At 40.5% G+C, this 24287-nt stretch overlaps 1 protein-coding gene across 6 annotated transcripts in view; it reads left to right on the top strand.

Annotated features, from left to right (window-relative positions):
• The window catches only part of LOC115784874 (septin-9-like), a 97497-nt gene extending 74379 nt beyond the window's left edge, over positions 1-23118 (top strand). For 4 of the 6 annotated variants that reach the window (XM_030736250.1, XM_030736252.1, XM_030736251.1 and 1 more), the window contains 9 exons: positions 12443-12661; positions 15552-15680; positions 15869-15950; positions 16173-16310; positions 17825-17942; positions 18520-18615; positions 18718-18814; positions 20008-20059; positions 21718-23118. In XM_030736250.1, the coding sequence (XP_030592110.1) occupies positions 12443-12661; positions 15552-15680; positions 15869-15950; positions 16173-16310; positions 17825-17942; positions 18520-18615; positions 18718-18814; positions 20008-20059; positions 21718-21859 (1073 nt within the window). In that variant the 3' untranslated portion in view covers positions 21860-23118. Of the gene's footprint in view, positions 1-738; positions 802-902; positions 922-12442; positions 12662-15551; positions 15681-15868; positions 15951-16172; positions 16311-17824; positions 17943-18519; positions 18616-18717; positions 18815-20007; positions 20060-21717 lie in introns of those variants that run through there. The other 2 variants (XM_030736256.1, XM_030736257.1) reach the window with 2 other exon arrangements.
• The last annotated feature ends 1169 nt before the right edge of the window (positions 23119-24287 follow it).

Here is a 24287-nt window from a genome sequence, read left to right as displayed (position 1 = left end):
TGAGGATATCTTATCCAGGCTCTTGATTGTTGCCAAACATTTCAGTTTAGTTGCTGTGGGATTATTCAATACTCCTACACACTGCTTTTTTTTCTTTTTTTTCTTTTTTTAATACCCTGTAAAACTTTTGTGTCATATCCCCTGCTGTCTGCCTGATTGCTCTGGTTTTATTTAAAACATTGTGCATCATTTTTTGAAATAGTTATATCAGTCAGTATGATATAAACTTTGGGGGGGTTGTCAGAGTCCTGATTTATGGAGGGTACTGATGTCTTAAAGGAACTGAGCACCAAATGTTTTTGGCATCTTGTAAATGTTACAGGGAGTCTTGGTAGTTTGATGTGACGTGAATTTGGAGCCCTCTGAGCAGATAAGGAGTTCAGGCCAAGTAATTAAAGTTGGTTTAAAAAAAAAAAGGAAAAAAAACTCTGGGATTTGAGGAGAGCGGACATTAACTTGTCTCAAAGGCTGCAAGCCTGCAGATGCACATCCACACAGTTCTTCTGTTGTTTTAACACTGCCACTGACGCTCTTTCTCTTTGTCCAGTCTCTGCTAATATTTACTTTTCATCACATTGGAAGTTTTTTTTTTGTTTGTTTTTTTTTTTCCCCTTGTTGGAGGGAGGGTCGGGGTTATTTGAAGGAAGTGGGCGTATGGTGTTGCCTTACGTGCTGAGTCACATGACAGGCATGGGTGGGAGGGGCAGGCAGGGAGCTTCCAGAGCCACAGCAGAGTTTGGCCTCTCACTGGAGCGCTGCACTTCGACAGGGGACAACTCATACACACACACTTCACACACGGTGAGTGCTTTGCATACCAGCAGGGAGTGGTGTGTGTGTGTGTGTGTGTGTGTGTGTGTGTGTGTGTGTGTGTGTGTGTGTGTGTGTGTGTGTGTTGGAAAACAGTTGGAAGTGGAGGAAGTAAGTTTTCTCCTTTGTTCATTTTTTTGTATGTTTGTCTTCTTCCCAGAACGAAGAAAAATGTTTGAGTCCAGCTGTTCATATGTGTGATATTACTAATGTGTTTTAAGCATGCTTAATATGCACATGGCTATTAATATGTTGGCTATAAAGAAGCATGGCTGTGAGTTTCAGACATAGATGGTGCATTCAAGATCTCGGGGTTTTTTTAAATTTTTATTATTATTTTTCATTTTTGTCAGAGTACTTTACGGATAATTACCGTTGTTCAAGTTCTGCATTCCCTGTCTTTCATCTCCTAAATGTTGTGCATGTTTGCTGTGTGGCACGCTTTGTAATCAATCTTTGTGTAATATACACACACACACACACACACACACACACACACACATCTGTTTATGTACCCAGGGGGATGTTCCATCATGTTCAAGCCCCTTTTCTGTTTAAACTCCCCAGTTTTAGTTTTGCGTCCCTCCTTCTGACGTTATCCACGCACCGAACTGCTGTTTCTGACAGTGACAGATTACCGGGCCAGCTCACAATCACCTAGAAATATGTATGCAGAGTGAAAGGTTAGCACCACACATGTGGTTGGTAGGCTTCTGTGGGCTTTGGAAAGGACAGGAATCCTTTTAGGAAAGTAGAACAGACTCAAATGTTTCTTCTCTTGCTCTGTTCAGATTAAGTTTCAGTTTTACTACTCTTTGTCTGTGTTTCAGCAGTGAGAAAGTGGTTGTGTGAGTTCTTCTTGGCTAAGGGGCGATGTGGCAGCAGTTGACACAAAACTGGGCCTCAGAATTTATCATCCAGGCTTTGTTATCCAGGGTTGACCTGGAGAGTACAAGGCATTGCTCTCAGCAGCTAATATCAAAGCAGTGGAAAACAGCAACCACCCCTCACCTTTTCAGAAAGTCAGCCGCCTCTGGTTTGCCTCAGAGCACGCACACACACACAGGCACACACAGACAGAGCTGCTGAAAGGAGCTCTGTTGTGGCCCCTGTGCAGAACAGACTGTGGCCTTTTCACCACTGTTTAATGGGAAGCTGAAAAGGTCATCGTTACCTTCTGTATCTTGCATGTCTTTGTCCCTCTGTGCACGTTGGGGATCAAGAAGTCAGTGCAGTAAGATTGTGTATCTATTGTGGAATTTAGCATCATGAGTTTGAAATGCAAAACATTTCATGAATGTAACTGGAGCTGTGTAAAATCGATAACATTTCATCTCTGCTGGTTTCACCGGGAGTGTATTCTCTGCATAGCTGGTTTGAGTTTTTTAGTTCATGTGCATCTTGTGATTATGTGCATTTTGTGTTCATTATGAGAGAAGCGTGTAAAAGTGAAACTGTCTTAATTTTAGTGGTTACACATACATTTTGAGAAGGTTCAGTTGTCTGCAAGTGTTCAGGAAAAAAAGCATTGATTAGCAATAAAGCAGGCTGGACTATAATGAAGTAACATCAGCAATTCCAAACTCTTTTTATAGACTTAAGTGAAACATAATTATTCCCTTTACTGCAATCAGTGTTTGGCAATGTACACATACAGTGAAAGATTCAGGGGTCTACTTCTAAATGTTACACCGCCACACATGATAAATGCACTGATACTTTAAAGACTTCAGAGGGGAGGTAGCTCTCACTAGGGAAGAGGAGATGGTTATTCACTTAATAACCTGAGTCAAATGTAAATGTGAACTACTTTAATAAGGAGTCACATTTAGTCAAATCTTCAAGTCAAACTGACATTGTGACTTATTGTCCACTATTGTTCTGTCATGCTTTGTATGTGGGTCTGTCACAGACCATAAATGCTGCTGCTAAGACTTGGAGAGGACCCGTGTGACAGGCTTCAGAGCACACACACACACACAGGCTGTAGAGTGTTTCAGAGGAGGAGTCCTGCTGGTTGTGCTGGTTGTGTTTTTGAAAGAATAGTGAGTTTGTGTTTTTTGCAGCTTTGGAGACCTTGAGCCTTCTGTCTCAACAGTGAAGGACAGCTGCTCTCGAAATTCACTCTAAGTCAATTGAGTATTAATGCAGCATTGCATGTTTTGTAGACACACTAGTATTTATAGTTTATGCATCGTTAAACTGTCAGCTGCCAGCTGACAGCTCTGCCCAGTTTTGTTTTTGTTGTTTTTTTTTTTTTTTTTTAAATAATACCTCTGTTGTCTCCAAAGGTGAGGCATGTGCAAGGACAGAGGTCAGATTCCTCAGACACCCCCCCACTCCTCTAGACCCACGCTCACTGTCAGCCGACCAGTTCGCTGATACACTTTGACCCGTTCACTGAGATTACATTGGCTTGCTACCACGGGCCTATTACTGCCAGCAAGCAGCCAATAGGTAATGGATAGCTAATGCATTATTTAACCTCTTCACAAAGACACTCACGAAGCTGAGAACTTCCTGATTCATTTTGCTTTTGTGTAAACTTGCTTAGAGGTCAATGTTTAGCCGTTGTTTGAGGGTAAAACATTTTTTGTAAAGTATGTTCTGCTGCAGTGGAATTTCTTTCCTTAATTGTAGAGGTTTAGTTGAAATTCAATCAGTGAGCCTTGGATCGAGTCCATAAGTGTTCTTGCACTTGTGTGTCTGTTTGGTAAATTGAGGCATGCATGCATTTAATAATGTATAGATGAAATCTTACCAGATGCACTGAGTAATGTTTTTTTTTTTTTCTTTTGAGCTACTCAATGTAAGAATCAGCTGAAGAGCCTAGAAAGACAACAGCTCTCTTGTGCACCACCACAGCATAGAAACCGAACACATTCCTCTGGCAGTCTAGACAAACCTGTGGGCTTCTGCTGTCATTACTGTAATTTACATTTCTCAACTGTCTGCTAAGTAACGCTAGCTGCTGATGCTGCTTGCACTGACATGGACACAACATGGGCTTTATCGGCTGAAAATACTCAATTGTGTGAAGAGTGCTGAGACTGATTATCATTGGGTTTAAGCATCTGTGTTATAATAAAATCCTCTTAAAAACATGCAGAGAAACATTGTTAAATCACATGTGCATAACACAATAAAAGATGTATATATGTTGTGTGCAGGCAAATCCACACTCTGTCCAGTGCCAGGTGACATAATTAACTGAGATGGACCCTGCAGGGGTCAAAGGGTGCATTTCTCCTGAGAGCTGAATGATGAGGACTCTGAGAATTGGGGCTTGCTGCACAAACACTCTGACTTTAATAACACAACAGCCCATGTTTGCACTGCCACCAAACCAATTTCCCCCTTTTATTAAGGGATTCACTGTCAGAGGGTGGGAAAGTGTGTGTGTGTGTGTGTCGTAAACTCATGGTCTGGGGGTATCAAATTGATTCTATGCTGGAGGGCTGCCGGAAGCCAAGTTCAATGTAATTGAATACATTTTTATCACTTCAACACAAGTTCCTCAGCTGTGTTTGTACCATCTCTTGTGGGAAATCAACCATAAAAATAAAAAAAAAAAAAGCTTTAGAATCAGTGGTTTTTATCACATTGAATAAAACAAAATTTGCAGCAGCCCACACTCCTCAAGAGGCATCTGGGTTACCATCAAAACAAATCTAACAATGTTAAGATGAGACTAAGCTGCAAACCTCCTTTCTCCTGTCGGGGAATGTAAATGAAAGACAAAAGCAGCAGATGTTTTCAAATGGGGCCCATGAATAGATTTAAGAAGAGAACAAAGATCTAAAAACCCATTTAATGGATTAGTAAACTGTGTTTTTGACATGGAGCTCCAAACAGGCACTTAAAATCCACAAGGCTAACCTATTACTTGGTGGGATAATGCCTAGTGGAGGATACTTGTAAAATTATTGAGCTGTCAATGCTATGACGCAAATTAGGTCTGCTGTTACATAAAGTCTGTACACAAACTCTGTCAGGTTTACCTATTCAGTAAATTATAATTAGGGTTATGTGTAGGAATGCACCAGTTTTGTGCCAGTGCTCTGGATTAAAATAGGTTTCTGTTCCTGATACAGATATATCTTCCTATAATGAGCCTGTATATGTATGAATATGAAGCCTATCCCAACTGCCACAGGGCGAGAGGCAGGGTACGCCCTGGCCTGGTTACGACCCTAAATTGGATAAGCAGAAGAAGATGGATGGATGGATGAAATTAGGTTATTTTAATGGTTATTCCCCCCCCCTTTTGTGGCAGGGAAACAATGAATATTAAATGCTGCCGATGTTCAGTCAATATATTGATGCATCCCGACCTCTGTGCTATCAGTTTCTTTGTTTATATTCTCACTCTGGTTGTGTGATTGTCAATATGAATAAAAGAACTAGCAAAAGCTACATTTTCTCTTTAGGTCCTTAGTTATACAGTTACACAGTACTGTAAACTAAAACATGTTCAGGATATAATTGAATGATCAATATGAAAGGGCTGGCTTTGAGTTTCATTTCAAGGAGTTAGACAAGAATATTAACTGTTACACTGCGTCATAATTTTAGGGGCTTATGTGCAATTATTCATTTCACTTAAATGCTTCAAAGGCTGTTTCATGGACAGGTGTGTACTGTTCCTTCATTATTCCTTAATTAAGCAGGTAGGAGGTGATTCCAAGTGTGGCATTTGCATTGGAAAGCTGTTTTTGTAAATCCACAACATGTGGTCAAAGGACTTTAGAATGCTAATTGATTATTAGGATAACCCTCTTCATAAATTCACAAAAGCCGATGCTCCAAATGCTTCACTGGACAAATACATCGCTTCTTTAACGAATGTGATCAATTAGCCTTTTTATCATAATAAACCCACATTAGGCAGCACAATGAGCCACCACTGGAGTGATGGTGGCTGAGAATGGGCCTCTGCGAGTCAGTTATTTCATTAGAAACCATAAATTATTTATCATTAATGGTCCCATTAGTCACTAATTGTCATTTAGTTTCATGTGACATCAGATAAAAACAAATCTAATTTCCATTCAAAAACAGGGGCTCCTGTGATTGTAAGTTTTGAGCGACAGTGTTTGGCTCTTCTTGTTGATGAGTGGTTTGATGTGTTTGTTTAAAAGCTAGTGTTTAATCATTCAGAATAATGCTTTAGTAGAGAAACCATTTGTGTATGTTATGGCTCATTAAATAGTAGAAAAACTGTGGAACTGTTTACATGCTTTATAACGCAGTTGTAGAAATGTCCCGATGAAGGGAAAGATTTTGTACAATCACTTTTAAAGATGCAGCGAGTCGAGTCAGTGTTGTAGATAACAAACACTCCAAGTTTCTAGTCCTTTTCTCTCTCTGGATTCCTCTCAGTTTATTCAAAGGGTCAAACCACGGGTTTGTCATAAGGGGACTAACCTCAGCGCAGCTCTTTCCAGCCTAAACTGGGAACATGATCTCTGACTTGCTCGCCACCCTGTCAAGATCAACACCCTGGACAGCTGAGCCATAGCTCAGTGGTTTTGGCCACATTGCATCTAAACATAGGCGACAGTCACATTTTTCTTCATACTTTTTTGTAGTTTCAGTGCCTTTTGAAAAGGCCTTGCAGTGAACAGGGACATGTTTAGCTGGATTCAAATGTATTTGTATCTCAGTTTGGAGGTCTGTGTGCAGTTAGTGAGGAATGCCCCAGGCCAAAAGCGGAATAAATCACAATCTCTGCTATCCATACTTTTTCCTCCTCTCCTTCTCCACACTGCATGCCTTTCTCTGTCCTCCTTTCCCTGACCTTATCTTGTGTACCCCCCCCCCCCTCCCCCCCAACTCAACGACGGTCCTCTTCCTTTCTGCTTCTCCTCTTTATCTCATGTTTATCTGCACACTTCTGCCCTTTTTTCCTCCACACTTCAGTCTTCGTCCGTCTCTTGCGTCTTGCTCTTTTTCTCTGAAATGCTTTGCTGTAGAGATGAGACTTCTGGCTATATTTACAAAAAGCAAGGCAATCTGATACTGCTGGAAGCAAGAAAAGAGAAAAAAAAACTCTTTTAGTGCCTGTAATTGAAAACAGCATTGCAGTGAGTCATTCTCAGCTTTCCAATAGCTAAAATAAATTTTGTCTGCCCATGATACAGGGGGAACAGCCTTTTGAAAGTAGCACTGAGGGATGGTATGGCAAATGTGCAAGTCACAGAGGGGTGATTTATTACCACTAAATAAGCAACAATGAAAACTGAATTTTTGAAATGACCCTTAATTGTCTACTGAAAAACAAATTGTGCTTGTGTGGTTTTTCCACAACGGTCATCCCATTTTCTGTCAAATGTTACTTCTGCATGCCCATTTCCCATCAGAGATGTCAGACTGGGGGTGGGGGGACAAAATGCTGAGTTGAGAAACCGCCCAATGTAATTATTGTAAAGGCTTTGGTCAGTTGAACTCCAGTTGAGATGCTCATTTAACCCACTGCCAAAGCATTTACACCATCAGGTTGCATGATGGCATATTAAAATACCTGATGTTCCCACGGTATGTCATCCCTTACTTCCCTATTTGACCCAACGGTAATTTTTTCCAGTCAGCCCATTGTGTTTGATAAGTTTGAGGTAATGTCCACCAGCTGTTAAACCTTCAGGGTCAGACATTTTCCAGGTGGAGGTAAAAAAGAAAACATTTTTAAACATTTATAGGGCCATGCTCCAACCACTTTTCCTCTGACAGCTGTGTTAATCGCTAAGAACCAAGACAGTCTGAATACCTCCATCTCACAAATGGTCAGAGTATCCAGATACTTTGACACACACTCTGCAGCACTGATAGGATGATTCACTCACAGCATGACTACATTTTTGAGGTTTTTAGTTTATTGAAATTGACTAAAGGTCTAAAAACAGTGTACTACCCATAAATAAAATGATTAATTTTTATTGTAGAGAAGAGTTTGGTTTCCCACGGTGGTGCTCCATGTTGTCCTTTTGTGTGTTGTTGTGATGTTTGCCAAGTTGTTTATGGTGTTAAACTCCTCTTTGACTTGGGAAAATTATTGGCTTGCATTCATGAAGGACAGTGTGAAAAGCCTTTTATGCGTCTGTGTGGGAAACCAGCTAGTTACCAGCAACAACTCTTTCTGTCCCGCTTCCATTCACTCTGTATCTTTGCTTTAGTATTTTCCACCCACAGCGGAAGATTAGTATACAATTACTATGTGTAAAACGGAATAGACATGCAGTAGATGTTGTAAGCATTGTTCTGAAATGAGACTTATTTCAGGAAGTCCTCACACCAAATACTGTAATTGGTTGTTTCCACAAAGCTTTCACAGAACCAAAAAGCTCTGTAAAACCTACTTTTCTTCCGGTTTTAAACCCACACTGATCACAAAATGAGAAGTGTGCATACTGAGGTGGAGAACAGTATTTAAGCTTGGAGGCTGGGAATAAGGACTCTGCTGGGACTGCAGAAGTAAGATCTACAGCGACAACAAAGAACGACTTTCTTTAGCCGCTATAATTCACTAAAATGTTGGAAAATCGGGAGCACTTACGTTCAGATGATACAAAATCGAAAGATGCTCTGCTCATGCTTGTGTCCGCACAGTGCAGAAGTTTAAGCTTTTTAATTAGATTTAGCAGTTATCCAAGTAGTTAACAGTCCATTAATCTATTAAATGTTTCAGCTTTACCAAAAGATTGTTAAACTTGTTCAGATTATCTTCTCAGTCGAGGAAGTGTGAGGCTATTATATTTTAGTGCTTTGCAGGTGTAGCTGCTGCTGGATGGTATATTTACTCTCCCGTCTTGCCCATTTTATGTCCATGTCCTTTGATGCTTTCCTTGTATTAATGCCTCTGAAGCTCTGATGTTGCAGCCTTGCCTACCACAGTGTCCCAGCCCTTGACTAACATGCCTGCTTACAGCACAAAACTTTCACAAAAAAATATCAAGGGATTTCAGGGGAAAACGGTTACATGAGGTAGAGAGGAAGAACACAGAGTTTAGAATTATACAGTTGTGTAATAACCAAACTAAAAAGCCAAATAAGTAGCAGAAAGGAGAAGGGGGGGGAGAAGAGATTCAAACAGGAGAGATACGCTACCCCTTAGTTTTCTTGTGTAGAGAAACTGATGACAAGAGAGAGGATCAGTGTGAGTGAGGAGGAAAGGGTGAGGTGGGGGGGGCACGAGCAAAGCAGAGGTATGGGAACATGGGAGGTGCAGAGGGGAGTTGGAGGGCAGTGAGTCGCAGTAAGTTGCTGACTGACTGCTGGAACAGGATGAGGAAGTGGTGAAGGAGGCCAGGAGAGCTGCTTCCATAGGTGGGTCTCTATGACACATGGATACACACAATGAAGCACATTATAAAAGTAAGACTCTGCATTAACATAAACAAGTTTTGAGTTTCCACGGCAGTGTTATTCCTCAGTTATTTTTTTTTTTCTTCTATTAATCAGTGCAGTGCCAGTTTGAAGTGTGCTGACTTTTCTACCAGCCTGCTGATTTAATTCCCAGTGTGATACGGGTGAACTGGCCTGCTGTCTGGACTACTTTCTCCCTGTGACAGGCTGCGTGTTCGCTGGAATCCAAAAGCCGTTAAACTCTTGGCAGGCAGTCCGGGGCTGATGTTAAATGTGTGTGTTAACATTTGCATGCGTACCTACAGATCAGCTGTGCACTCAGAGGAAAGACTGCATGTTTGAAGTCAAGGCAACCACCATGTTTAAAAGCACAAAGTTGAGCATCTACTCGAGGCTTTTGTGTTTGTGTGCGAGCCAGGCTAGCTGTGAGTGGATCAAGTTTCAGCCTCACCAGTCTCACTCTTTTCCCCTCTCACATTAGCAGGACAGTAACACTGCACTGTAGAGAGCAAGGGAAAGGGAGGCCTTGTGAAGGGTAGCAGCTACATGAACTGTGTATCTAATGACACACGAATATAAACACTGTCATCGTGTAGGTTTTTCACCTACACAGTTCGAGAGGTACAGTGACTTTCTGCATGCACAGAGCTCAGCGAACATATTAAAAGCTGAATATTTCTCTTGTGATTAGACACACATCTGCAGGCGTTTCACAGAAGGACATAAAGTTAATCATTACAAAAACAAAGCGCAGGGATGTCCTCCTGCCAACTTTAAAGTACTTCTAATTCCACAGAGTGTATTTTCTGATAGTTTTCTGTTGGGGTGAAAGACTGTGCTGGCATGAGACCAGAGTATCCCCGTTGTTTGAAAGTCGGGAGGTGCTTTTAGCTGTGTTTTTCTGTCTGTCTTTCAGTCTGCCACATTTGGTCCAGACTGAAATAATCAACAACGATTAGATGAATTATCAGAAAATTTTGTGTGGACAGTGGCTAGAAGATGGATCCCAGACCAGTACTAATAACTTTATTTGAATAGCAGTTTTTAAAGCTCACAATTGCAAAGTGCTTCACAGTTTGGATAAAACCACACATTAAAGATAAGTGTTCATTCCTCTATACACACTTTCATAGACTCAAGAAGAACTAGAAGAGCAAGAGTCAAATGAGTGAGAGATTACGTAAAAGCTAACCTATAAAATTAAGTTTTCAACAGTCGTTTAAAACAAACAATAGATTGAGCCAACCTGATTGGCTGAGGAAAGCTGTTCCAAAGTTTAGGAATGTGATCACCTCTGGTTTTAAAAATCTGAGCAGTCAAAAGACCTCCATCAGGTGACAGCTGGAATACAGGCTCAGCAGGTTTGCTATATAGGCTGGAGCCTGGCCATGTAGTGACTATGTGCCCTTCACTGGCAGTGAAGGGCACATAGTCACTACATGGCCAATAAGTCAAGCAGAACTAAAATCAAATATCACTTTAGTGCCGTCTCACGAATGGCTGCGACATTTTCTGTGGTGCCTGGAGCATGTCAGTTTGTATTCAGTCAAAAACTAAAGACTAGAGATGTCACGATCCCAATAGGCGTCAGTACCAATATCAGTAGAATTACATGACTCTTGATACCCAATTCAATATATAATCAAAACATACTTAAACACTTTTTAATAAAAAGGAGTTTGTTTAACATTTATTTAAAATGCAGTTAAAATAAAATTTAAGAGCAATGTCAACTGTCTCAAACAAAATGGTATTTTTTTCATGACAACAAGGATAAGACTTCAGATGATAATGAATTGAAACTCATTCACCTTGAATTATTTTAATAATCAGGATTCAAGTCTTTTAAGTGCTTTCCTATGTTGCTCTGAAAAGCACCATAGCATTGTTTGTATGTTACATTTTTCTAATTATCACCCAGTTCCTACTGCTGTTCTTATCAGTGAGTCGGGGCAGACCTGTCACACCAGCTGCACTAGCCATCATCTTCCATGTGGAGTTTTTTTTTTTTTTTTTTTTTTTTTTTTTTTTTCTGTGCTTGTGGGCGTCCTCCTCCTTGAGCATATCATGTGAGACCCGATCATTTGTAAGCAGATGCTGCTCCCTTCAGTTTCAGAAGAATTGCAGTCTCCCTGCACTGTAGGTACCTATGGTGCTAAAAGAAAACAAGCACGTCACGTTTACAGACTTTTTGTGTTGAAAGGTACCGTAAGTGTTTTACTGTCCAACTTGGGCTGATAAGAATGAATTTGGATTGATATTCAGTGGCTTACTGATTTTACTGTCTGTTTCACATAATATTCCAAACTAAGATGCTACACATGCTAAAATCATGCTTGCTTAACATCGCCTTGTTTTTAAGTTAGTAATTTGCATTGTGCTGCTGTCATACAGTGTTGCATACATGTGGCCCTCAGATTGTCCCATTTCCCAAGCTTGGAGTTGTTGTTCTGTCCTTAGTGCATTTGTGTGTGTTTAAGTAGACAACATGGAGGCTTCAAAAATGTAGTAATTTATTGCTTGGAGGTTTTAAATGACTTATTCTAAAAGCTCTATTTCTAGTAGTTGGTTTTCTATAGAATAAATATTGCTTTACTCGACTTATCAGGATCATAGCAAGCAAATAACTTTCTGTGTGATCTGTGTGGAAAGCAGCTAGTTAATGCCATATTACAAATTAATTATAAGTAAAATAATATGAAAGGTGGGAACCATTACTTGAATCACCACGTTTGTGCCTTCAACAACTTGACTAGTCATGTGACAACATTTTCATCTGCTATCCAAGTTGTTTAATTGAGAGGGGGGGTTTGCATGAGTTTTCAGTCAGATTCTTTTTTTCTTTTTCTTTTTTTCCAGATTATTCCACCAACACAGGAATCCCTCATTATCTTGTTAAAATGTGTATGTGTGGTGTGTGAGTAACAGGCAGATTTCATTAATTATACTGACAGCTTTTCTTCTGAACCACCAGCAGATATATCTGAAGTGCTGCTCAGCTGAACATTATGAGGAATTTTCTATATCAGGAAGTAGTTGATCATTCAGTTTTTGAACACCGTGACAGTTTAGTGCAGTACCTTACTTCCTCTTACAGATTTCCAACGAACTTTGATTCTTGATTTTCTTGTAAAAAGTTTACCTGTAAAAACCGTCAATCATCTTGTGATTTTTACTTGCAGTACCTGTTTTTTACAATCTCTGCAGTTGAGTCATTTATCTGTCATTGCTCCATAACCCCAACCTTTTCTCTTTCTCTGTGTCACATCAGGACCCGAAGTGTTTACCAGCTACAGCAGCAGCAGCAGCAGTACCATGTCTGAGGCGGTGTTGCCTGATGCTGTGGTGTCCCCCGCAGTGGGTGGTCTGTACGGGGAGAAGGCAGGTGGCCCCGTGTTGGACTTCAGCTATGTGGGTATTGATGCCATTCTGGAGCAGATGAGGAGGAAGGCCATGAAGCAGGGGTTTGAGCTCAACATTATGGTTGTGGGTAAGTAGAGCTTGTTTACACGTACCAAAATTCAAGATTTAGTTGGCACAGTAGATGTTGGTCATGCAGCATTGCAGTGATCAAGTATTTGGCTGCTTACACCCTCGCACATCAAAAGATATCCATGTGAACTGTCCTTTACTAAGGCTCTGGGGTCAGAGGTGGTGCTTCACTGCAGATAGCTACTGCTCCTAAATCTTCTGGATGCAGTTATTCTTCCTATCTTTACTTGAAAGTGTGGCCTTTTGCAAACAAATGGTTGTACTGACATGTTTGTCTGTTTCAGAATTTGTAAAACAGACATTAAAAGTCTACACAGATGATGTTGTGCTGAAAAGGTGGACACACTGTCCTGTCATGTACCAGCTTCTTTCCATTACACTTAAATGTGTGTTTATCTCAAAACAAGCTCAGTTAATTGTAACTAGTGCTGTGATTGAGCTGTGATGCTTTTCTCTCTAATTAAGTTTTGACAGAAATAGAGGCCTCAAGCTTTATTTTTTTTAATTAGGCACACTCAGTAGTCCTCATTACTGTGATCAGACACCTTTTTAAAAAGGAGCTAATTACACACCTCAGCATCAGACAGGCCACCATCAAACCCATCCCATCTCACTGCTCTACGTCTCTTCTGAGTGATGTCGCGACACTTGGTCTGTCTCATCCTCATATAAATAAAAAAGTTGGCTTGAGAAGCAGCCTCAGGGCTGAGACTTGAGCTTTGTAACATTATGGAGGCAGTGGGTAAACACAACTAAACACAACTGGTTTCCATGTAATTTTTACGTCCAGGTGAAATGACATTTAACCACAAAACAGTGCAAGAAGAATGTTTTTTAAGAAGTGGATAATTGGTTTGGCATCTTCAGAACTGCAGGACTTTTCCTGCATAGAGGCCCACAAAGACATTGTAGCCAAAGTCTATATATATATATATATATATATATATATATATATATATATATATATATATATATATATATATATTATTGGTTTGTTTGTTTTAAAAACATATTTAATTTTAATGCCCATCTGTTAACCAAATGGTATGAAAATGCTTTTTATTTATTTTTTTTTAAATTAAATATGATAACAGATTCATTCATACGGACTGCAAAGGCCCAGGTGCTGTAGCTACAGGCTAACAGTTAAAATGATATAATCAGAGCAGGTCTTTTTTTTTTTTTTTTTAAATAAAGAGGATGGGGAAAAGCAGCCTGCATCTAACCAGGGGCACACATAGAAGAAGAGAAATCATGTTATACTAAAATAATGGATTGTGACAATTTTTTAAATTCCTATTTGTTTGCTTCATCTTTGTGAAAACATTTGCTGCCAGATGTAATTTAACACAGTTTAAAAAGCATCTGCACTACGTTTACCTCATACATAAAGCACGTGTGGGATTTTGGCACCATCTCGCTGTTGTGATGGTTGTTAACAGTTGAATGATGAATGAAGATGCTGGAGAAAGCAGCTGTTAGAGCGGGTTTGGACACAGTTCAGTGTGGCATCAATACTGCCAAAGCACTGTAGCAGATAAAATGCTAATTTGCCACGTGGACATCGAGTCCTTTAACTTCCAGCTGTTGGTCTCAATATTTGTTGTATGGATCCATGTTTGCATAAAATGTGTGCTGCTGTGCATGCAAGTGCATCTCCATAAATCTGTGCTCTTAATGTTGACTTAACCTGACGTTGAACTGTGAATGGTCATTTCCCAGTGGGCCCCTCCAAACTCCACTTCATTAATCCATGGTGATGTTAGCATGGGGGTCTAAGGGTTGCAGAAGGTCTCATCCATGAAGACAGACAGTTGATAAAGTCTGTTTCATTTTGCCCAGACAGTGACCATTTTATCATGTTACTGCAGCAAAACAAGAACATCTGTCTGATCAGAAAGTGTCTTGAAATGGTCGTTATAACATAAAAGGAGGTATTACACTTGTGTATATTTGGTTATGGCTGTCGCAGTGATGGGATTTCCCCTGCTGTTATTTTGTGTGGCTCATAAGCACCATATGCTATATTGGCATTTTAGTGCTATTAAAGAGAACTTTGTTTCCTTATACTATTGCTGCTGCCAATGGGACCCCCTACTATTCAGTTAATTTACTAGTGAACAATCCCTTCGCTCTTACAGTGCCAGTCAAAAGTTCAGTCACCACTTGCAAGCTGGCCCCAGCCTTTCCTGTGCCATTTTTCCTGAGGTTGCTGTTGTGGTGGCCCACAATGTCATTAAGCTGCTTTCCCAAGAAGAATCTTATCCCGCAGTCAAATACACTCAAAATAAACCGCCTTCAACTTTAGCTGGAGACAGAAGTTCACAGAAAGCCACTATAACCAGAACCTGCAGCAGGTGGAGAACTCACCAAAAACGAGGACTGCCGTCACCAGCTCCATTCACAACAGAAGAGTTGGAACTTCACATCCACGGGATGAGAGACTCACTGGAGAGGCAGCTCAGAGGAAGGAGCCAGAAAAGATCAAACAGGGCAACACCCAAAACTCTCCCACTGCAGAAATGCACTTGTTGGTGACTTTTATAGAGTGGATGATAAAAGAAAAAACACAGGAATAGTGGTTGTGGCTGTTGCTTTCTCTCCCTGCTGTTGGCTTATTGCAGCTGCCCTGTTTCTCATGACTTACTCCATATGAAGTAAACTGGTTTGCTTTGACATTTTGCTGGCAGTGTTTGAGCAGACAGACACCTGCAGCTTGTCACAGCTTCTGCCCGGCAACTGAAATTGTTGGAGTGAAGCAGGGCTATTTTATAGAATCTTGTTTGGATTTATTCTGGCACCATTGTATAAACTGTTGGGTCCCCATTGTGAAAGTAGTCGCTGTAGAAATGTTTTCTCATTTTTTTTTTTTTTTTTTGGGCTTACAGGACAAAGCGGCCTGGGAAAGTCTACTCTGATGAACACGCTGTTCAAGTCTAAAGTCAGCCGTAAGTCAGTGCTGGCTACGGCCCAGGAGAAGATCCCCAAAACAGTCGAAATCAAGTCCATCAGTCACGGTACAACTTGGCTCTTCCTGTGTGTCATCTCTTTGACTCCTTTATGCCCATCTGCATTTTCACCGCTTGTCCATCTAGTCAACATTCATCCTTCTGTCTTATTCTCTTATCCTCAACCCCTGTTTACTGCAGTTTTGCTGCCGTGCTGGCTCTGAGTGTTCTTGTCTGTGTGTGGTTTTTGTTCGCAGACATTGAGGAGAAGGGAGTAAGAATGAAGCTGACAGTGATTGACACACCAGGCTTTGGAGATCAGATCAACAATGAAAACTGGTAGGTTACAGTTTAACTTCACTGAACCAACCAACCATAAACAGTGGGTTCACATTGACACCAGCTTCTAAACCAGAGGTCCCTCCTTTATCCCTGCTTTTCCTGATCTTTATCATTATCCTTCCTCCCCTTCTTTGTCTGCCTGTGCCCCTCCTCCTTCCACTGGTCTACAACCCCCCTGGTCATCCACCCTCTTGATTATCTTTCTCCACCACGGCATAGCTGGCAGCCCATCATGAAGTTCATTAATGATCAGTATGAGGCGTACCTACAGGAAGAAATCAACATCAACAGGAAGAAAAGGATCCCAGACTCCAGAGTCCACTGCTGCATATACTTCATCCCCCCGACTGGACACTGGTAATGACACACCACTAGCCAAAGATATATATATATATATATATATATATATATATATATATATATATATATATATATATATATATATATATATATATATATATATATATATACACACACACACAGTCTTAAGAGTATTTAAGTTTGAAAGCACAAAAAGACACAACGACTTTTTGCACAGGCTGTTCTTTATGCTGTTAGCTGTAGAGTTTTCCTGTATAGAAGCATTACGGTTTTTAAGTCTGACTTGGTGACAATACAAAAGAATTACATCAACTGGAATTTCAATAACTGCTATTGTTCCAGACAGCAACACTGTGCTTTGCCTGTGCATGTCAGCATATTGGTACAGACTGTCTTTGTTTATTCTTAAGGTTTTAAATGTGAAGCAGATCTCTCTGCCTTGTTACCCCTCTTATTGAACACACACAAGGACTCTCTATCCAACCCACACACTCTGGAGAGATGGGCTGCTCTCGCCAGGCCCCGAAGCAGCACAGTATCCTAAGTTTTTCCCTGGACCTCTCACAGGCCCACACATCTGGCTCTGATCGAACCATCAGGTTTTTTCTCTCTCTCTCTCTGTCTCTCTCTCTCTCTCTCTCTCTATCTCTCTGTCTCTCTATCTCTCTGTCTCTCTCTCTCTGTCTCTCTCTCTCTGTCTCTCTCTCTCTGTGTGTGTTCAGGCCTGCACTGATCTGAGCTCAGGAGGTCTGGGTATGCTAGCAGAAGGAATTAGGGGTTGGGTGCACAGTCTCATGTGTCTATCAAGTGATAATTCACCATGCAGCTTTTTTTTTTTTCCTTTGGTGTAACTCTAGTCGACTGCAGCGACTGGTCTTGGGAAAATGTTGAAGCAGCTGTGGACTGTCATCCCCTTTTGAGCATGCACACAAAGAAACAACTGATAACGGAGCAAATGCTGCACCTCCTATTAATTTTTGTCTCATGGCATGTCTTTACTTGGGCAGGGGGGCTGGCGTGAATGTCCCCCACCCCCCACCCCAGCAAACAGCGTTTCATGTTGATCCAACACTGCAGATGTCACATGGCCCGGCCAGCAGCTGCTCCAGGCTTGCCTTTAAAAAGCCTAATGGGAGAGAGGCAGGAAGGGACACAGTCTGTGTGTGTCTGGTGCTTGCGATCAATTCTGCACTTTTGTTTTTCAGCATGCACTTTCATGAGTGCACAAGACTTGTTGTTGACAACGAGCAGCCTGTGTGAAAGCATCATTAGCCAGGCCAGAATCCACTGCTCTAACCACATGCAGATGCTTTCTCAAACTGCGGGAAAGGGCTTTGCTGCTACCCTAAGTGTATCAAGCAGCTGTTAAGATGCTCCATGTAATGAAATGGTCATGATAAGCAGTTGGAACTGTAGCTATAATTGTTCCTGTTCTGGGAAGATTCTTAGGAACATCTGCCCTCTGGTGTGAGAGCTTTGTGTTACACTTTCCTGTGTTTTTGTTCATAAATCTAATGTCTGCCTCCCCTGTTCTCGCGTTCTCTTCTCAGTCTCCGGCCTCTTGATGTAGAATTCATGAGACGTCTGAGTAAGGTGGTCAACATCGTCCCAGTCATTGCCAAAGCAGATACACTCACGCTGGAGGAGAGAGACTTCTTCAAAAAGAAGGTAACGTCTGTTTTTGTTAGATTTTAGTGCTTTCGCAACTTGTTGCTCTTTCTCTTGAGGTCTCTTCTCACTCCTATATTAGTCCAAAAAAAGGTATTTATTTATTTAATCTTTATTTATACAGGTCGTCCTATTGAGACTCAGTGTCTCATTTGCAAGAGAAATTGGTTTCAAACAAGCATAGTACATTTACTCTTATTATTTTACCCTTTTACATTCTACACACACTTACTCAATACAGCTGACCCTTTATGAGGTTTTATTGGCTTTGTCTTCAAGGATCTCAGGATTTCCCCTTCTCCTCATTAACAGACTCTGTGTGCACACAGGTTTAGGTATAAATCATCTGAGGTTTTATGTTTTGTTTGTTACAGAGTGGTTAGTGACTAATCCCAAACTTTTGGCATAGATTAGTGTTAATACAACCTTAATCTGTATCCTGTGTATATTTAGGTACAGCTGTTTGATGTCTCAGAAGGATGCATCAAGAACAGCCGCCTAATTAGTCCAGAGATTAAAAGACTTGTGGTGGGCTAAAGATTTGTTGCATGCTTATGTTTTAACATGCTCTCATCAGATCAGGGAAGAGCTTCGAGCCAATGGGATCGATGTGTACCCACAGAAGGAATTTGACGAGGATGCAGAGGACAGAATGATCAATGAAAAGATCAGGGTGAGGGCAATAGCATCACCAGAAGGACTTTGGGCTCCATCTGAAATCCATTCTGTCCGGATTTCTAACTCTAATAGCTGTTTATCTTTAACCTCTGAACAGGAGATGATCCCATTTGCTGTGGTGGGCAGTGATCAGGAGTACCAGGTCAATGGCAGGAGGCTGCTGGGGAGGAAGACCAAATGGGGAACCATTGAAGGTACAGCACACTCTCTCTCTCACTCGCTTGCTCGCTCTCTCTCTCCTTCTTGTCTCCTCTTTCAGTTTGTTTGTTCTTGTCTTGTATTTATATTTATGTTGCACTCTTAGCGCAGCAGTATGTACATCATTAACTTCTATGTGTTCTGTGTTTTTTTTTTTTTGAGTGGAAGGAAAAAGAAGGGAGGGTGTCTGGGAGTCAGCTGGTTAGAGTGTAAACAAAGCTTCATTCAGCTTTCCAGACTGCAGTCGTGTGCCAGGCAGCTGGGTCAGGCCTCCAGCAGACAGTCTCTCTGAAGAGGCCTGATTGTTTACTTGGTGTCCCAACCCCTCTCATTTCCTTCAGTATCACAAAGAATATATCCTGAATCCTCATATAGGATATAAGATGCACTGAGGAGAGGAAATTTATAAGTTTAGTTGTTTTTTTTGTTTGGTTTTTTTTTAGTCCCAGTTTCTTTCAGCAGTTGGCCATTCTTGTGATCATTAGTGTCACACTCCTTTATGGTCGCATTCATTTTGACTGCAAGATGGGACACTTTCAATATTTAATTATGTTATCCACTCCAGACAGGAGGCCCCACCCCTTTATCAAGTGTCTCATAAAGGAAGTTTCATTTCCTGCCGTGTGTGCTGTGCTGACACACACACTCACACATCTCTGGGAGTTTATGATGCAGTTAATCTCCTCAGAAATACTCTTAAGTAGATGACGTAACAACAGAAATCTGCAGCAGGTGAGGGCATCCGAGTGTCAAGATGGCACGCTGCATTGAGCCATCACACTAAGACACTGACTCCACCTGCTGGACTGTTAAAGAATCTCAACACTAACCAGTCATGAAGCAAAGCTCACAGCAGTCGTTATCTGCCTCTCAGACCCTTTAGACCCTTTAAATATGACCCACGCCCCCTTCACACCTGGGCACATGTGTTCACGCACATGATCAATAGAGGGTCATAACCACCTCCAGGGGACTACGCCCACAGGGGTTTAAATACCTGGGTCTCTCCACCTTTTGGTTGAGAACTGAAGAAGCCTTTCGGATGAGAGGTGAAACGTCTTCAAGAAACAAAAAGAAGTCCAGTCGCCTTTTTCAAGCTCCAGAGACCTTTAGCCCAGTTGCACCTGCTAACACCTCTTTTAATTCCCTTTTGATTATTTCTAACTCAAAACTTCTCTCTCTCCTGCAGTTGAGAACATAGCCCACTGTGAGTTTGCTTATTTACGGGATCTCCTCATCAGGTGAGTGAATTTTGTTTGCTAATCTACACAAATGGATTTTTGTAAGTTAGTGAGCGGGAGTCTGCATCTGTATGCAGTTGATCAGTCTCCTGAAACAGACATGCTAAGTGTTCCTTTGTTTGAAATTAAAAGAACATATAAATATAGTCAGAATCTGAATGAATATGCAGATGTATTTAATTTGCCACATACAAGAAGCGTCCTACTTCAGTGAGCCCACAGAGTGAGCAGCACATTAGCAGAACAGCAGGGCAACAACTCCCGTTTCTTTTCTGTGTCAACAAGAAAGCACTCAGGCAGAGTTCTGTGAGTTTTAGTTCACCTATGTTTTTGGAGCGATCACAGTCTCAGTACAGTAAAAAGCAGAAAAACAGATTTACAGAGGGGAAAAACAGCAACAGGACACGTTTACAGACATGAAGTGCAAGTAAAACATGAGCTGTTAGACCACCTGTAAAGGCAGCTGGAGTAATGAAGTATGTGTGTTTCCCTTCTGTCAGTCACACGATAGTGAAAAAGTCAGCTTAAATGCTTTCTGTGTGGCACTGCATGTGTGTTGGTGGTTTTAAATTTCCATATCACAGGTATATGCTGGTTCAAGATTGATTCAAAACTATTTGAGGTGATTGTAAATCAAAATAAAGGATGCAAAGGAGCCGGAGGGTTTTGTGAAGTCAAAAAAAAAAATAGTATAATATAGCATGTTAATGTGAAAATTGTTTTTATTTTCAAACTTGATACATCAAGAAATTAGAGAACAAATGTCCCTGTGGGGATTAGTTGAGCAAAACACCTTCCTGTAGCCAGGTATGCTTTGTATTCTGGGATGCAGCAGAGTACATTTTTATGTTGTTTGCAGTGGTGCATTATGGTTCGCTTGGAGTTTTCTCTGTGCAAAAAGAAACCAAACCACAGGAAAAAAAAAAAAAAAAAAAGCAAGAAGTTTTCAAACTCATCAACTAATTTGGGCCCAAATAAATGAACTGTGCATATAAAAATGCCCTAAAAGTCAGAAAATACTAAGTAAACTGTCAAAGTTTGGCACAATCTAATGGTTAGACATTGTCTGAAGATACTGAGTGGTCCATTTGAAACCATCCATTGGTCTTTCTTGCTCCAGCTTGCTCCGGCCTCCTCCCACAGTCTAAATCATTGTGGGGCTTCTACTAAGTTTGGTCCAAAGTTTGGCTATATATAATAATTCCTGAAAAATTTTTGCTTCGTATATATCAAATACTTTTCAAGATATTTTACTATTGCTCAAATGTGATTGCATTATGTTTTGTACATGATTGGCTTATGATTACAGTGATGTTGTGCATAATGCATTGATATTGATATTATGTAGTAATATTCCTGTATACACTTGAGTATAATGTGATGTGAATAGCTTGTAAGTATGCATTATATCTGGCTTATTATTACAGTTTATAAAAATAGAAATACACACTTGTACTAGAGTGCAGATGTGCCTTTCTTACTTCACACTTAAAAAAAAACAAAAAACTAACTAAAGATATCTTAAGCTAAAATTTCACAATAATTATACCTGTCCAAGTGTTGGTCCATAAAGTTTTGAGCAGAAAATATTATAAAAATTTGATGACTTGAGATGGAGTGATCCTTTTGTCATGCGAGTGTACGTTGTTGTTTTTTAGAACCCATATGCAGAACATTAAGGACATCACCAGCAGCATCCACTATGAAATGTATCGTGTGAGGCGCCTCAATGAGAATAACACGATGGTGGCTCATGCCAACGGTATCCCAGAGCATCATCTTGCCGCCCACGAGATGTAGACGCCGCCTGCCCCCCCATCACAGTGTAACTCATTTGTTTGAGACTGATGTTCAGTAACAGTCTTCCCTTCACTCCAACCCCTCCACACCTAACCCCCCACCTCACAGGGTGAGAAAAACTTAAAAGCCTGCCAGAGGGACTTTCTCTTCAGTGACTTTTGGCGGCTGAATGGACTATTTGTCAGTTTAATGCTTCTTGAATAAATCCTCTCACTATCGCTGACCAAGAGAGGGATTTTTACCTGCTTACAGTTAATATTTGTGGTGCCAAAATTTCAGCTTCTACCAAACTGAACAAACTGACACTGAAGTGCCTTCATAATTAACATATTAAACTCGTCCACTTTGCCTTTTTGCAAATTTTGGTGTTTTTTTAGCAGTGCCTGTAGGAACGTGGGCCACAGTTTTTTTTTTTTGGTTTTTTTTTTTTTCTTTATGCACACACCTATAATGACATATGTGAAAAATGAATATTCTTGCTTTATGCAGTGATCAAGTGCAGGTTGGAGGAGGGCCAGGCAGCGCTTTGCCAACTTGTAACAAACATAAAGGCAAGTGTGACGCAGCTTCACTCAGCTCTCTCCCCATAGTTAAATGACAACAAAACGGTTACAGATAGCACATCACATGTTTGACTTCATCTTTTCTGTCACAACTTGTTTCTCTTTAACAGTTATACATTCTTGTTCTCTTAAAGGTGGGTGTCCTGCCCTTGACATCATGATTTTTTTTTTTAATTCCCAGTTATTAATGTCAGTCTTTATGAATAAAAATATCTTAAGAGTGATTTAAGATGAAAGTATTTATGCACGATATAAAATGTGAATGTTTGCCATCAGCTGTAGTCCATAAATTCAGATTAGTAACACACACATGTCAGCATACGCATACACTTCTCCTGCTTTGGGCCCATCGTGGCGCCTTATTTATTGGAGGGTGTTTTTCAAGCATGTTGGCCAAAACTGGAAAGAGAGCAGGTTTGTTAGTGCCAAGCTGATTATAGTTAATGTTTTTCAGTCCCCTTGAATTATTTTTTTAATCTAGTCTTCCACTGACCAGCCCACTTTTTTTTTTTTCTGTCTTCCATAATGTACCAAGGACCTTTCTCTTTCATCCATATATAACTTCCTAAGCTCTCACTGTCATGCTCTGTCCTGTATATTCATCTGTGTTCCGATACATTTTTTGTACTTGTATTATTGATAACAAATTTTCCTTTATCTTATTTGAAAGAAATAAAGATTGAAGTTGTAAATATTCTTGATTTTTCTTTCTTTTATTCTCTTTTTTTTTTAAATATGTTGCCTAATACTTTTCCCTTTAAAAGCCAGCCTGCCAAAGAACTCCACCTATAAAGTTTGAATGTATACACTGTGGACGATGACATTTTACGTAATTTTCTACTACACTGGCTTTCTCTAGCACTTAATTGCAGGTGTAATTCACTTACAGGAGCACTTTAATTGCCGTGTCGTTAAGCTTCTTCTTGATTAGCCTCTGAAATCAATATGGCTACCTACTAGGTCAGTACATAGCTGATTAGCATTAATTAATTGAATGCATGAGCGCATCTTTTCGTCCTCAGCACGACACTGGAGAAGGCGAGACCTTCGGGATAAGTGCGAGGATGTGCAGACGTCAGCGTCCTGAGGTACTGAAGCAGCAACAGAATGTAAACAGAGATAACAAACTCATGTAAAGTAAAATATTTACTCTGATCACTTTAAAAGGACTTCATACTGGTGAACTTCAGACTGTCAGGTGTAAAATGGAGGTGTTTTTTCAAACATTCTAAGAAGTTAATGCACAAAATTGGTTCACTTGTCACTATCAGCTGTGACTGTGTGTGTGTGTGTGTGGGGCGGGGTCACAAAGTGCGGTCATAGAGCCTCTTCTAATGGGAACTGCCACAGACAGTTTTGAGTACTCGGGCAGCCGTTTATAGTGTACTGTGGATAGGTTTTGTCAGTACAGTAGAATTACAAATTGGGCATGAAAGACTGTACAGGTGTGTGGCTGAGGTTTAAGTACCATTACTGGACCAAAAAAAAAAAAAAAAAACGCGCACAAATATTTTGCTGGACCACTTTATCTTGGACAGCATTGCATCATTTCAATAAAATTTTGCAATGACACATTCACCATCAGGGTTGCATTCATTTTTCACCAAGACTTAGTATTGATCATGGGAGATTCAGGTTGCTGCATCTTCTCCAGTACATAACGGCGATTCTCACTGGGGTTGAGGTCTGGACTCTGTGGTGGGTAATCTATGTGTGAAAATTATGCCTTGTACTTTCTGAACGACTCATTCACAATTTGAGCCCAATGAATCCTGACAATCCAGAATATGTCCGTGTCATCAGGAAAGAAAAGATTCATTGAGGTTCTTTTTTTTTTTTTTTTTATTTTAACTCCATTTTAGTGT

Source organism: Archocentrus centrarchus, chromosome 8, assembly GCF_007364275.1.
Source record: "Archocentrus centrarchus isolate MPI-CPG fArcCen1 chromosome 8, fArcCen1, whole genome shotgun sequence".
NCBI lineage: Eukaryota > Metazoa > Chordata > Actinopteri > Cichliformes > Cichlidae > Archocentrus > Archocentrus centrarchus.
The sequence above is the reverse complement of the archived record's forward strand: the minus strand, read 5'-3'. Positions and strand labels throughout refer to the sequence as shown.